This window comes from Lactuca sativa, chromosome 9 (assembly GCF_002870075.4).
Source record: "Lactuca sativa cultivar Salinas chromosome 9, Lsat_Salinas_v11, whole genome shotgun sequence".
NCBI classification, from domain to species: Eukaryota; Viridiplantae; Streptophyta; class Magnoliopsida; order Asterales; family Asteraceae; genus Lactuca; species Lactuca sativa.
In genome coordinates, this window is record NC_056631.2 from 19944058 (window position 1) to 19958838 (window position 14781).

Sequence of the window (14781 nt, forward strand, 5' to 3'; positions counted from 1 at the left end):
TGCCTTCACCATAGCAACTTGTAGGATGAATTAAGGAGAGAAATGTTTAATTATGATTTATTAATATATTATGAGAATAATATATTAAAGAAGAAATCATATTGTTTAATTAATATTAGTTAAGAATTAATTTTGTGGCTAAAACAGATTAATTAAACTTACGAGAATGGAATTGTAATTATAAGATAATTGCAATTGGGCTATGGATCACCTTGGAATAATAGGTTGGACGAATTCTATGGGGGAAGCCCATTAGAAATTGTCCAAGGCATGTTCCAGAAGGGGTCCATGGGCTGCTTAGGGCTTAAGCAGTCAAATTAGGGTTTCCTTGTTAGATAACCCTAATTGCCTACCTATTTAAGGATCCCCTAAGCCCCAAAAACGTGGTGACTGGATCCTTAGGGTTTCCTGGACGTTTTGGAGCCTCCTTTCTCTTCTCTTCTTCATTTTGTTGCTTAGTGGTGTTTGTGACTCCATTAGAGGTGCAACACTTGAGGCACTAAGCTTTCTGAAGCCAAGGATTAGATTGTTATTGCTATATAACAATCAAAGGTAATTACTAAACCCTTATTTCAATTCTTATATGATAGATCTAGGGTTTATAGCTTTGGATATTCAATTGCATGTTCATTAGACAAACTAGATCCAAAAGCTATTAGGGTTTACATGTACACCATAGGAATGATGTATTGCTCGAAACCCATCAAAAACTTCATGGGTTTGGGTTGTAGCGCTCCTCACGTTGTGAGCTCTTATTGCTCACGTCGTGAGCTCATTCCTGGATGGAATCTTCATGTAGCCCTCCTCACGAGCCTCCATGCCTCACGTCGTGAGGACCCCTTTTTCACCAAAATCTAATATTTTGCCCCTCTGAAACCCTAATTCGATTCATCCAAGAAAATGGATGTTACAACTCTCCCCCACTTAAATTAGATTTCGTCTTAGAAATCACTCCTTACCACCTCTCATCCACACCGAACAACTAGAACACTTCATCCACTACCCCCGAAGAAAAACCATTACCATTCTGCCTGAAATTCGAAACTCTAACCCTGTCTGACTCCCTAACAGACAGCCCATGTTGAAACACTGACATTACAATTCCACTTCGTGTTCCGACTGGCATAACACTTCCATTCCTTAATTATCTTGTTGTTTCCACTGAAAACAAAATTACTGACTGGTCCTTGCTATCGAAACCTTTCACTACGTAGAAGCTTAGATAATCCTTCAAGTAAATGACTCTTCTTGAAGTTAACGAATCCATGAGCACAATGAGCTACAAGATACAATCCGATAGATAAACATTCTAGTGTTGAACAAGATAATGATTCCTTAACTGCCAAACCGATACATTGTTGTTATAATTATGAAGTCCCATAACTTGCAGACCTACACATAGGTAGAACCATTCCAAAGCACAGTCACACGAGCCTTTTTTACCATCCGAACTGAAAACATCCCTTTTTACACTGAACCCTCCAGATGATGCCCTTGGCATGCAGATTCCTTAACTCACATCTTACTGAAATAAAGGCCTTGTATGAATACACTTGAAATTCCCAACGCGAGTTTCTACCAAAAGCCAACTAGAAAATGGCAACTAATAAAATTTTCTCATAAACCTTTCCCTAAGACTAATGAGCATCCATCCATGAACCTACCCCTAGTCCCTGGCTAGAGACACCACCAAAACATGCAGAAAGGATACTCAAAACATATCGATCGCGAACTTCATTCGAATCCAAATCAATAAGATGTACCAAAACCTTAAAAAAAACCCTTGACTCCCTGTCATGTCATTATCAACCACTGCTACTACGAGCAACGATGTTTAAACCCCTAATAACAGCTTGCGAACAAACTGGGTTATAATGCATACATTCCGCTAAGACTTTCTAATACCTGACAAATTCTCCCAACAACCCTTAACTGTTCCCTTTATCCAACCCAACTGATTTGATAGTCTCCCGACTTCCATCAACGCACCAATACCGAAGGTACCATAAATAGGAGAAATGAGTAATCATGATTATTGGGCCCACAACCCATAAACATCCCTCTCGGCAACATATCATGAATTTACCATAATGCACATCCTCAAGAAACCCATAACCTCAACCAAACAAGGAAGAAATATTGGAGTTCTATCGAAACGAAAAACCTTAATAATTAACAGAAGACATCCCCATAAACTATCGGAACAAGACCTCATACCTTGATTGAGACTGAACAGATTCCACCAATAAGCATCTAGCTCAAGAAGGCTTCCTGAATGCTACCAAAATCTTAGTCTGCTATAAACCAAAATTCCACATCACCATTGAGGGTAAACACACCCAAAGGCCAAAGGAACCTAAAACATATTGAACTTGATGGTAGGTTGACAGATTCCTTGAACTTCAACTGTCACCACTTGAAACTTTCGGAGAATCTCCACTGAATGATAAACGAAGCGAATAAGGATCGAGGATGCATTGACATTAGATATAATGAACCAAAACATGCGAGGAGCTAAATGTACCTAATTTTGAAACTGATTCCCTGATCAACCTCTGCCCAATCTAGACTATAATTAGAAATCCATACAACGAGCTGACAAATTCCTCAACAACCGATACTCAATTTGAGTGATCCCAACGGCTCCTCATCTATTCATTGGCACCCCCAAAAGGAACCAATAGTTTCAACGAGCCCTTGATCAACCACTTTATGCTGAGGGAAAACTCATGTGTCTCCTAGACACATACATCTGATCGCTACCTACTATACCCTTCCTGGACCAAATCCTTAACCGAGATTCCACATAATCGCATCGGATATCCTTATAAAACATCCTCCCAATATCACAAACTCGAACAGATCAATGATCCTCCAAGCAGAATACCCAGTTCTCCTCCACTTAGGGTTCGAACTACCACCCAATGGTGTTGAAACCAAACCATAACTCAATTGGCTCAACCAGACACGACCATCCCTGACCCTGGAATGAATAACACACGTAAGATGATATTCCAGATAAGAACCAATCAAACCCTAAGAGAATTCTGGATTTCAGCTGAAGACCTCTGAAATTCCCAATCGACAATCCAGCACCTGGCTTCTTATACCCAAGGAAGACAGACCGTTGATTGCGTTACTAAGCATCCATATCACATCAATCCTCATACGCAGTCCCACGCTAGCATATTGTCGCCAAACACTGTAACCAACTGGCCACATGATGGGTTTACATCCAAACTCTGGAAGTTACAAGCTTGATCACTCTTTCGAACTCAGAAGACTAAAAGGGAAAAATCTCTGCTAAAGATAGCGACATTCCAATCCATCAATCAACCAATCACTTCCAGCTGCAGTCCCATAGCCAATCATAACAACCGATTCCTTCTTGAGTCCCGCGACTCGAAAGCTCAGTCTCGAGTAAAACCCTTAAGACCTCAAAACCAACAAACTAATCTAAGTTTTCACCACTCAACCCAAACCGATATCGCAACTGGGGCCCAAAACAACTACCAGACCCATCCTCATGCCTGAGTAACCATAACCACAAGATCGATGGATACGAAACTACTGCCACGAATCATGGTATCAAACCATGTTGTCTTTCCTGACCAACCTTTAGAATCCCCGAAACTCTCCTTGATTCGATTATGGATCCTGTGCTTCCAGTGGTACGGGCCCAATACTACCTTCCACATCTATCCATACTTTCCTCAAGAATCATCTCAGGTCCTCTAAGACCTACTCATAATAATATTCCCCATACCTGCTCCAGAGTAAAACAACCGCACCCACCTCCCCTGCCATCAGCTGCTGAAGAATCCCTACTAATGTCAGCTAACCATTTAATGAATACATTTTACATGCAACAAAGCTTAAATGATCTTTAGACTAAAGGACTTAACCCTACAACGGTTGGACTCGGACAAGAGTTGCGCAATAGGTCCAAGTCCTTCATTCTAAGATTCTTTAACCTTCATAGCATGTAATTTAATGTATTCATTTGATGGTTAACTCACATCAATATGGGTCCCACAAAGAACAAAGCAAGCAACATTCGAGCAGAGGAGCCGACTGGCACTAAGACACAATAAAATCCAACGGATTCTCATACGAAATTCTCGATCTCTATCTTCCAGCATCTCGGATGCACCTTCGCCTTGCCCTCACTCTCTCAAGAATGGCTAATCACTCCTCACGCTGACCCACTATGAATGGAAATCACTAATGAAACTTCCACCAGCCCTACAACCACTCGTGCATGCTAATCATACATAACGCTAGATCCCATAGACAGTCAAATACTTGACTCTACTCTAAGCCCTTAATCAGACAAGAACATGAAATAAAGCTAAATTAAACATTCTCAGGCTATAGAATCTTTGTTATATACCATTATGATGCACACACTAAGTGACTACAGCAATGATGTCAATTTCATATAAGAAAGAACCCTAGGCTATCATGCATCATATAATTAGGAAATTCTATCATGCAATTCCTGAAGATCCTTAGCCTATCACTAGCATGTAGTTCTAACATATCATAATATCAAATAACAGTATGATAATTTGGGGTCCACTTACTGGCTACGGCTTATCGTACACATCACATCATTTCTTGATTATTTTTGGAAAACAATTTTGGAAAATCATTTGTAAAACCTTTGCATTTCCTTAGTTTGAGACTGGATTCACAAGGGTGTTCCTCCAATTCACTCAAACCAAGGCTTTAATACCAACTTGTAACATCCCAAAATTTTCAAAAAATTTAAACTTTCAAAAGCAACTCATTTATTAATAAAAGTGTTTACAAACTATTATTTTCAAAATATTGTTTAAAATCAGTGTCTCTCAATATCCAATCAGTTGTAAAACCAAGGATGTGTATGGTCACGCCTTCGCCTTGCCAGTGTCCACTGAGGTACCTGAAACCATAAACCAAAAATATAAGCACGAAGCTTAGTGAGTTCCCCCAAAATACCACCATACAAACCGATAACAAACCAACAGTCTGCATACAAAGCCTTCAGCCTGACTGGAACGCCCCACCGGCTTACAATCTATCTGGTACGCTCACAAAACCTTCAGCATGACTGGTACACCTCATCAGGTCATCAGTCTATCTAGACTATTCTCTGGGCCTTCGGTCTGACTAGTACACCTCTCGGGCCTACAATCTATCCATGACGCCTTGGGTCTCTTGGCCTTCAGTCTACACTGGTCCGCCTCACCCAACCACACATAAACCATGTCGACATATACATAACAGATAAGCATACATATAACATAGGTTTGTTGAATGGCAACACAAAACAATATAGTCTCAACCCAACTACACTACGTCAACATATGCAACCGGTAAACATATAGCCATTAAACAGATAACAGGCAGATCTAACAGATCACTAAGCATAACACCATCCTGTATACCACAATATATATATATATATATATATATATATATATATATATATATATATATATATATATATATAAAACAGATAACTACAACATACCAAAATGCAATAAACCAGGATAACAATCCAATGGGTCGGCCTTGGTGCCTTCGACCCCAATGGTCCAAAACGTGCACAAGATGATGATGATGAAACCTCCTTGCTGTACCAACACTCTAGAACCTCTTCTCCTTCTTCTAGCTACCAAAACCCTAAAATGGATTCAAAATCACCAAGATGGATTAGGGTTAGGGTTTTTTGAGTTAGGGGAAGGTGGAGGCTGAGAAATGAACCCTAAACCGAGATAAAAGGGCTTAAATACGTGGGAAACCCTAAAACTTTGTGAGCTTGGGCTGCAGCGCTCCTCACGTCGTGAGCTCTTATTGCTCACATCGTGAGCTCAGTCCCGGATGGACAGCCCTCCTCATGTCGTGAACCTCCATGCCTCACATCGTGAGGACCCCTTTTTCACCAAAATCTAACATTTTGACCCTCTGAAACCCTAAATCGATTCATCCAAGAAAACAGATGTTACAGTAGCATATCAACTATAAACTCCCGAGTCATTGATAATTACTAATTCCAGTGATTGTACTTCTAAAAAAATCAATGAATAATTAATGAAACCAAACATATGATATATTGTTTTACTAAATCAAATACAAATATATCATTGATGATAAAATAAAGTTAACTTACATTTAGGGATGATATATATTGTAACATCTTGACTTCTAGATATTTTTCATTTTGACCCTTGGTATGAGTATTGTTTGCAAACTTGGTGATTTGTCAACAACATCTTGTCAACTATCAATGTGGCTCATATTTGAAGCGACAAGTAGGCCGAGATAAGTAAAATGAGTCTTCTTAGCCGCACAACCAAATAATACTCGCATACTCTACCTTTTCAAAGTTAACACCCACACTAATCAATTTACCTTTTTGTAATTTTATTTTAATTCGGGACGCCATAAAAACATCTAAGAAGACGAACCAAAGCTCTTGCATTTTGAAGGGACCAATCACACAAACACATCTCAACATCGTCATCAAATAATATGAAACCTTACCTTATTATTGCCAACATTAACCCCTAGAAAGCATTATTCCAAATAGCTTCATTAATATTAACAAGCTCTTCCATAGCAATAATAAACAAAAAAGACGATAAATAGTCACCCTACCGTAAACCGCTTTTAATTTTAAATTCTTCTAAAGGAGACTCATTAATCAAGATGAAAGTCATGGAAGATTTAAGAGTTGGATGCTCTAAAAACATTATCTTCGGTCAAATCCCAAAACTTATTAAAAAAAAAAAACGAAATTAAAACCATCGGATCCGGGTGCTTTATCAATTATCACTAACGCAATCCCACACAACCTTTTTAATCTCTCACATGTAAAATAAGATTCTACAAAATCAAGTTGATGATGAGAATACCTTTTTAACCATCCACTTTACATGCCCTATTTAATCTATTTCGTTAACCGTTGATGATTGATTGTAGAGTTGTAGTTTAGTTTTTGTTTTGTATAGATGGAATGCTAACGATATAATAATAGGCTGAGCACATGCATTATATAAAACTGTATCAAACCTTGGCTAGCTACTTATACGATTTCAAATCCGAACACTAATTTTTTGGCAGTCACCGTCCTTTTTATCATGCTTACAAAAAGAATTATAATTCAGGATTTTCTTATATGTTTACAAATACCAACTTATTCACATAATGACAGTTTCGAATCTTCTTAATTTGAACAATAATTAAATATAATTAGTCAATGATATTCTTTCTTATCTATTTGAATCAATACTTATTTCTATATATAATAACAAATATAAAATAAAGCCATGGAATAATCTTTGGTGCATAAGCTTAAGTTCATTTCAATTGTCTACATATTTTTTTTTATCTGTTTGCATGGTAAATTGTCTCATTAAAAATTGGTAAACTGTATTAAATAGGAAAGGTCTGTGTCAACCAGTCCAAAGCCCACATGAGAGATGCAGAGGTCAATCAGGGAACATTGGTATATCATTTGCTTCCTAACACCGGTATACCATTTGTATTATTTTGGATATACCAGGGTTTGAACTATGGACCTCATGTATGAATATGAAACACGTAATATTTTGCATTTATGTTTTATACGCAAACAATGCATGGAATGATGTAATGACCATTTGCATGTTAATTATGTTTTAGATCACTAAATATCCTAATTGTATGTATTCTAAATGTACACTTGATCCTATTAATTTATAACCTAACCTCATAGTTGCAATTTAAAAGTAAAAAAATGTTGAGTTGGGTCAAACCACAACTAACAAGGGTACCATTTTATTTATGAGAGAGTCAAATGACAATTAAAGAGTCACATGACCATATTCACCTTTGGGTTGCAAACATCCTCAGAAACTAAGGTAAACTAAAGGGAATCTAATCTAACCCACCACCCCTAGGAACATGGCCTTCTAAATGTCTATATATAATTTAGTAGCTAGTAATAACACCAATATATTCGAAACCACAACCTACCAACAATTAATGCAAACCAATTAACAAGATCCGACATGAGGCTGGCTCAAGTCTTTTACAATTTAAAAACAAATTAAAAACCTAGCCATTTCAAAATGTTCATCTTGAACTAATAAATGAAAACTCATTGGTGTGTTATATATATTATAGATAGTGTTATTTAAGATATCAATTTGATCTTTTAAAAGAGAAAGATTCTAAGGTACGTACTACACTTAGATTAAATTGACCTCAACACCATCACCAACACCAACCCCACATATATATAATTTAGAGACCACTGTAGTTAATGATTCTCACGAGGCTTCTGAAACATTTGTATAATTTTTAGTCCTATTCAGAAATCATCGTAGAACCCTATATATATATAGCTGAAAAGGATTCTTTCCAACACTAACACCAACACCTAGAGAGACTGCATTTAATGACTTCCACATGATTCCAAGCTTCTAATCTTTCATTCCAAGAAAAACAGCTCTCTTTCCCTAGTTGTCTTTGGCTTCGGATAATGTAAACTTTTGGATTTTAAATTAATTCCATAGAATTTGTCCTATCACCCATGCAACTATGCAAGTGTCTATGTTTTTTTTTATCGAAAATATAAAAAACAATAACGACAAAATACCATTTGCTTCCTAATTTCTAGTTTTCTTTTCTTATGCCAATAGCTTAAAACCGGCCTACTACTACCGCACTAAACAAAGTAGTCTGCATAAGTTATTGACTTTAGAGTAAATTACATTTTTGGTCCCTGGGCTTAGCTTATTTTTTTAATTTTGGTTCCAAAACCCTTTTTTTTTTACAATTTTGGTCCGTATTTAAAAAGTGTTTGTAACATTTTTATCCATGTTTCCAAGTAAAATGACTATGACTATTTTTTGGAATGAAATTGCAAAAATTAGCTATACTCGGAGACCAAAAATAGTCATTTTACTTCAAATATGAACCGATAAAGTATTACATAAACCTCAAATTTAGACCAAAAAAAATATATTTGCGACCGAAATTACAAAAACAAGCTATACCATGACGAGTCTGACTTCCTTGAGTTCCTTTCATACAACACTTTGACACTTTCTAACTCCATATTATCATTATAGAATATTATATTTCCTCAGTCCCAAAATTATAGTTTATCTTTCATTTTTAGTTTGTCCTAAAATAATAGTCTACTTCTAAAAATAAATAACATTTTTACCAAAATATCCCTAACCAACTAAGCATTTAATAGAACATTAAATGTAAAATAAGGACAAAACTATCATTTTATTGTTTAAAGGTAGTGGTAATTAATGTTTCCTTAATATGTGTGTTTTTTTGTCTGTGGACAATAATTTTGGGAGGAGGGAGTACATGCTTTATGTTATGTTTTTATATGACAATTATGATATTAATTATATATAGTATTAATGCTCTAATATATAAATTTTACATAATATATAAAACATATTATAACACTACAAGAGCCACGATTTCAAATAGTGGTCAATGACCGTCATTTGATTTTTGATTGCATATAAAGGTGAAGGTAATGTGTTGTTCTAACTTATTAGGTCACAAACATGTATGACACAGAGAAGAAGAAGAAGATGAAGGGTAGGGTCTAGGAAGGAGGGATAGTGCAGTGGGGACAGGATGAGAACCTTGTAAACTTTTTTGTTTGAATATTATTTTATATAAGATGAAGGAACCTCAGTCAGAGTGTGTGTGTGTGTTTATTAAATTGATGTAGTAAAAAATGAAGAAAAACAGACATCTTTCCCCGTCTTGAAGAAATATAAAACGTGAGAGCTCCAATGCAAACATTGAATGCAAATTTGATGATTTGGAAGATTCGGTTGTTGGGATGTGTGTGGGTTTTCTAGTTTTATATTCAGCAACACAAATGGAGACAAGAAGGCAATCTTTGACAATTTGTGGTTGTGGGGTATGTGAAAGTGACCAGCATGAGCACAAGACATACTCGCCCACCTTCCCATCGAAATTATAATAACTAACTTCTAAGATCAACATAAATCTTAACTATATCTAATAATATATAGTTATATACCATCAACTATGTTAATAAAAAAAAAAAATTGTATTTTATTGTATATATACAGGTTAAATCTGCAAATTTAATTCTGTTAGTTGTAAATTCGTTTAATAATGTCACTTACTGATAGTGATAGACTCATATTAAAAAAATGTTTTGGGGGAAAAAAAGAACAAAAATAATTGCTAAAAATAAATCTTCAGCATTAAGACTGCCCTGAATTCTAATTGCCGGAACAGAAGGAGGTTGGAATTTCCAATGCAGAAGAGCCCAGGCTTCTATTCAAAAAGTTCCAAAACTGCAAAGTGTCGTCTAAACCATTTCTGAAGGGAAGTAAATAATAATAATAATAATACTGTAATAATAGTCGACAGAAGTGGCAGAAGCAATAGGCATGTGATTCCATGGCCAATGGACCATACTATTATTACGTTGCTGCATACTAACTCTTTTAAACTTTTTTATTGTAGTCATTAATTACATATTACTCACTATTGTGAACCTAAAGTTGATGACCCGAAAAGATTTGTTTATTCTGCATATTGGTATGAGAGGATGGGACATGGACTACTCGAGTGGTGATTTTTTCACAAACAAAGTGGATGTTACGAGTGAAGCAGGTTCACGTGATAGAATGACTTTTCCTGTCGCAAGATCCTAATAGCAGTATACATGAAATTATAATTATAGTGGGGACATCGAGTGAAGAATGTTATGAGCTTGTGAGGTCATTTAGCAGAGAGTTTGGAATAACACACACATTCGAAAATGCAAAGGTAAAACCGAAGTGTTGGTAAAGTAGTGGAAATCGCTATTCTTAATTCTCTCCCAAGGTCATACCGAAAACTTTTAATACCGATGTTTGAATTTTTCAAAGACTTCGGTCATTGCTTCCAAGTAGTGTAAAACTGTTTGAATAAGAGTGGGAGTTGACAGTGGAGGCCGGATAATGGTCATTGGTGTTGTTGTTCCTCATAAGTATTGTCCTTAGTCTTGAAGTCTTCTACAGAAAAGTCTGGGTCAAATTTAATGATGATTGCAGTCAACTATGACGACTCTAAATTTTGTTGCATTCTTATTTTTGGCAATTTAGAAAAACCATCTGATTTCTTAATCATTTGCGGTTTAAATGTCACCAAATTACATTCACAATTAATTTTCAAGAAAATTGTGAGGGTGAAAGATGATCATTAATTAATCAACAATAACAAATGTTGACATCACATCCAACCTTTTAATCATCACTCCTAACCAAACACTCTTAACACTTACAAATATTATTCAAAACAATATAGTTAAACCTCAATATTTTGCTAAATGTCAAGTTAAAATATCTACAGAAATTAAAAGCTGTAACTTGCTCTAAAGAAACAAAATCCAACAAATTAATGTATAAATAACTGAGAAAATTAATTTTATTATCTGAGCCAAAATACCAGATTTTATGATGGTTTTTCTTGGATGAACATGGTCCATAATAAGTACCTGCTCAGGCAATTTATGTTAAAGTTGGGCCAAAGATACTTAGGCCCACTTAATCCCAGACATCTTAATATCTTATCATTAACCAATAGCAACAAGAAAAGGACAATGCAATGTTTTATTATGCTATGACATCCAGTATGTTATTTATTTAATCGTTTTGATATACAATCATACGTTTATAGAGAGAATGACAGCAATAGAAGAAAGGGTCATCGCTCATAATGCCATATATTATATATGCTATATTAACAAGGTAAAAGGGCAAGCACATGGACCTTAGTGTCATGTCATGTAGTCTGATGATAATCGGCTATAGTCTTCGAAGTTGTTGCAGTTTTCGTGTGTTATGCTTCTTAATTCCATTCCTGAACAGAATGCTGGCTGAATGTCGCTTTTCTTTGATTACAGGCATGGAAATGTTGTCACATTCAGCTGTTTTCCTTTTCAAGTACTTTACTCCTTGTGCCTGAACTGATTTCTCACAGAACAGATTATATTGATCAGAAATTAGCATCAAATATAATCTCCCCAGTAAAAATTTCAACAATGATACAACTAAGTGTAATAAGGGGAAAATAAGGCATACCAGATTGTGAAGCAACTCTGATCATAGCAAGGTCCTTCAATCTCTTGACTTTTCTAATTGCTTCAATGTCAGATAATGCATCTGTCTCTTTTGGTTTAAGCACATCATTTGTTTGAAAGCAAGCAAGTGCTTTCTCACATGCCTACGGAATGAAATAAAATTTAAATTGTCATCTGTTCCAAACAGGAACAGGGTATGTATGAAAAGAAAGATTTCACTATTGACAGGTTCCATTTATCTATGTTTTAGAAGTTCCATTTTGTCTTAAGCTATGCTCAGCAAAATCAGTAAATGGAAGAACTTGACACCTTTCTAGAAATGGCATAAAACCGGTTCTCAAAGGCATGCTCAGCAAAAGTGAGCCATTCACCATATGAAACATGTAGCTGATGATCTGTAGCAGACTTCAGTTCTCGTAGAATCAGTGCCTCATATCTCAAAGACAAGCAACTCTGTAAATAATCAAGTTGACACATATATTAAGCAGAAATACATAACAAAATCAAAAGCTGCCATGTGTATATATTCAATGTATAGAATGCAATCAAATTGATCTAGACTTAATCTCATTTAACATACAAATTGATCATGTAGTAGTTCCTATCTTGATCTTTATAGACTAACTATATGACAAACCAAACGCCAGAGAAGTCACGAATAAAGCAATTCAGTTATGTTTTCTTTGAACATGATCTGTATAAGTATAACCTGTTTAATAATGCCAATGAAGTATCATGATGTCTAACATATGATGCTTCAACCTAGTGATCAGTTTACTCATTGTTCCTAACTTCCAGATCACTTTTTTTTCTCTTCATCTCGTCAAAGCTTAGTACCACACATTAAATGCCAATCTGATCCACCAACAATTTAAGATCATCAACGAATATCAAACATGCGATTTCCATCAAATTAATAATTAGTCATATCTTGTGAAAATCCAATGTGATCACATAGTTACATACAAACAGGCATACATCATTACAATATACTAATACCTCCCTTGCAAAACCCTATCTACCAATTTGTACCAATGCACACAAATGAACTTGAGAAAATCTACGAAAAACATATGAAATCAACGAAAAACATATGAAATCAATGAAAGGACATGATATTTAAAGGACCTGCCTCTAGATCGCCGATAAATGCGAAAGCGTGAACGAAAAATTCTATGATCAGAAGATTGTGATCAACAGATTTCTCCTTAAATTCGCTAAGAACACATAGAGATTCATGTCTCATGAAGTCTCTCAGGCTCCGCCGAACATCTAGCATCAACTTCACGTCTCTGCTGATCAAAACCGACTCCAGAATCCGTAGAGTTCCGTCGTCAAATCTGACCAACTCAATGGATTTTGATCCGAAATCGTGTGATTATGTAATTAAAAAAAGTGTTATTCCGAGCAATTTCAAGGGTTTGTAGAGGGAAATTGATGGAAATTACCTTCTGGTTTGTATCAGGGAGCGAAAGAGAGAAATTTGCTGGGAGACGACTTCACTGTCACACATTTTACGATGAATTTGGCGGATGTTTCCGAATGGTTTATTTATATTATTATATTATATTTCAAAACTGGAAACAAAGAAAAAGATGGCCCATGCAGGTTTCGAACCTGCGACCTTCGCGTTATTAGCACGACGCTCTAACCAACTGAGCTAATGGGCCGATATGATTTTGAGGTGTTCAGTAAATATAAGATTTTCTAAATTCATATTCTATTTATTCTCATCCAAAAATTACAAATTAGTAGATACACTTTATTTTCGTTTGACTATGTTACTGATAAAAGATGGAAATTAAAATATGGTTTCTACGAAATATAATAACTTAGTTTGTTGATTAAACTTTATGAAAGAAACAAAATGCATAAAAAATTAAAGTATTTTCGTTAGCATTGTCCACATATTCTCCAAGGGAAAATAATGTGCGGTTTGTGCACAAAAAACAAATCTATTTTCACACACATTTGATTTAAAGGTGTATGAACTCTTGCATTAAATGACGATAAAGAGGGGTCGGTACCGACAATATCATGATTCCACTGATGTGTGGGTTCAACAAGACGAAGGATGGTCCGGTTCACTATCTATCTCAACTATCTCTCATATTCGTTTAATGACTAGTATGGATGAGCACCGGATGGAACCGGTACGACATGAGATTATCAAATACCAAATTTGGTCAAAAGTTGATATCAAGCATTGAACTGTATTAGAAGCCTTGTGGTACCGGTATCGGTACTGATTTGTGGTACTAGAACTAAACCAGAGGGGCGAAAACGGTTAACATAGAGGTGCATCATGTTACTACTTCATGATGAAAACACTCAACAGTTTAGGTTATCTTCTTTCTCTAGATATGCATCCAAAAACCAATCCAAAAAGGTATCATTAAGACATGCATCCAAATACAGATCTGACCTTCTTAGAACGTCTTAACCCATAAAGTCTAAAACTTTAAACATTTGCATGGCTGAAAAGGGCTTAAACCTTATAACTTCAACTTAATCCACACTTATCACCACCAAACTCCTGCATGGATAGATTAGGACTATTAAGCAACCATTTTTATGAATCTACAAGACCTAACATTCATTAAAGGACAACTAATATGCTCTGTAGCGTCCCAAACTCATAAAGGTCCAAACTTTGGGACAAAAAACTCATA

General features: G+C 35.7%; 1 protein-coding gene and 1 non-coding gene across 2 annotated transcripts; both read right to left on the bottom strand.

Annotated features, from left to right (window-relative positions):
• Positions 1-11485: 11485 nt before the first annotated feature.
• LOC111876491 (protein DOUBLE-STRAND BREAK FORMATION) lies at positions 11486-13672 on the bottom strand. Its single transcript, XM_023873015.3, has 5 exons — positions 13558-13672; positions 13242-13449; positions 12419-12562; positions 12111-12252; positions 11486-11995 (listed from the first exon to the last, which is right to left on the bottom strand). Exons 1-5 carry the CDS (start codon positions 13620-13622, stop codon positions 11835-11837), a joined length of 720 nt encoding a protein of 239 aa, XP_023728783.1. The 5' UTR covers positions 13623-13672; the 3' UTR covers positions 11486-11834.
• Positions 13673-13705: 33 nt separating this feature from the next.
• On the bottom strand, positions 13706-13779 carry TRNAI-AAU (transfer RNA isoleucine (anticodon AAU)). Its single transcript has one exon. It is a non-coding gene; the product is annotated as a tRNA-Ile (tRNA).
• Positions 13780-14781: the final 1002 nt, after the last annotated feature.

What these genes read in the sequence shown, in the direction of transcription:
- LOC111876491 (XM_023873015.3), bottom strand. Translation starts at nt 13,622, where the DNA reads ATGTGTGACAGTGAAGTCGTCTCCCAGCAAATTTCTCTCTTTCGCTCC. An exon ending in CATTTATCGGCGATCTAGAG is followed by an intron (nt 12,563 to 13,241) that starts GCAGGTCCTTTA and finishes GATTATTTACAG; the next exon opens with AGTTGCTTGTCTTTGAGATA. An exon ending in CAGAGTTGCTTCACAATCTG is followed by an intron (nt 11,996 to 12,110) that starts GTATGCCTTATT and finishes GTGAGAAATCAG; the next exon opens with TTCAGGCACAAGGAGTAAAG.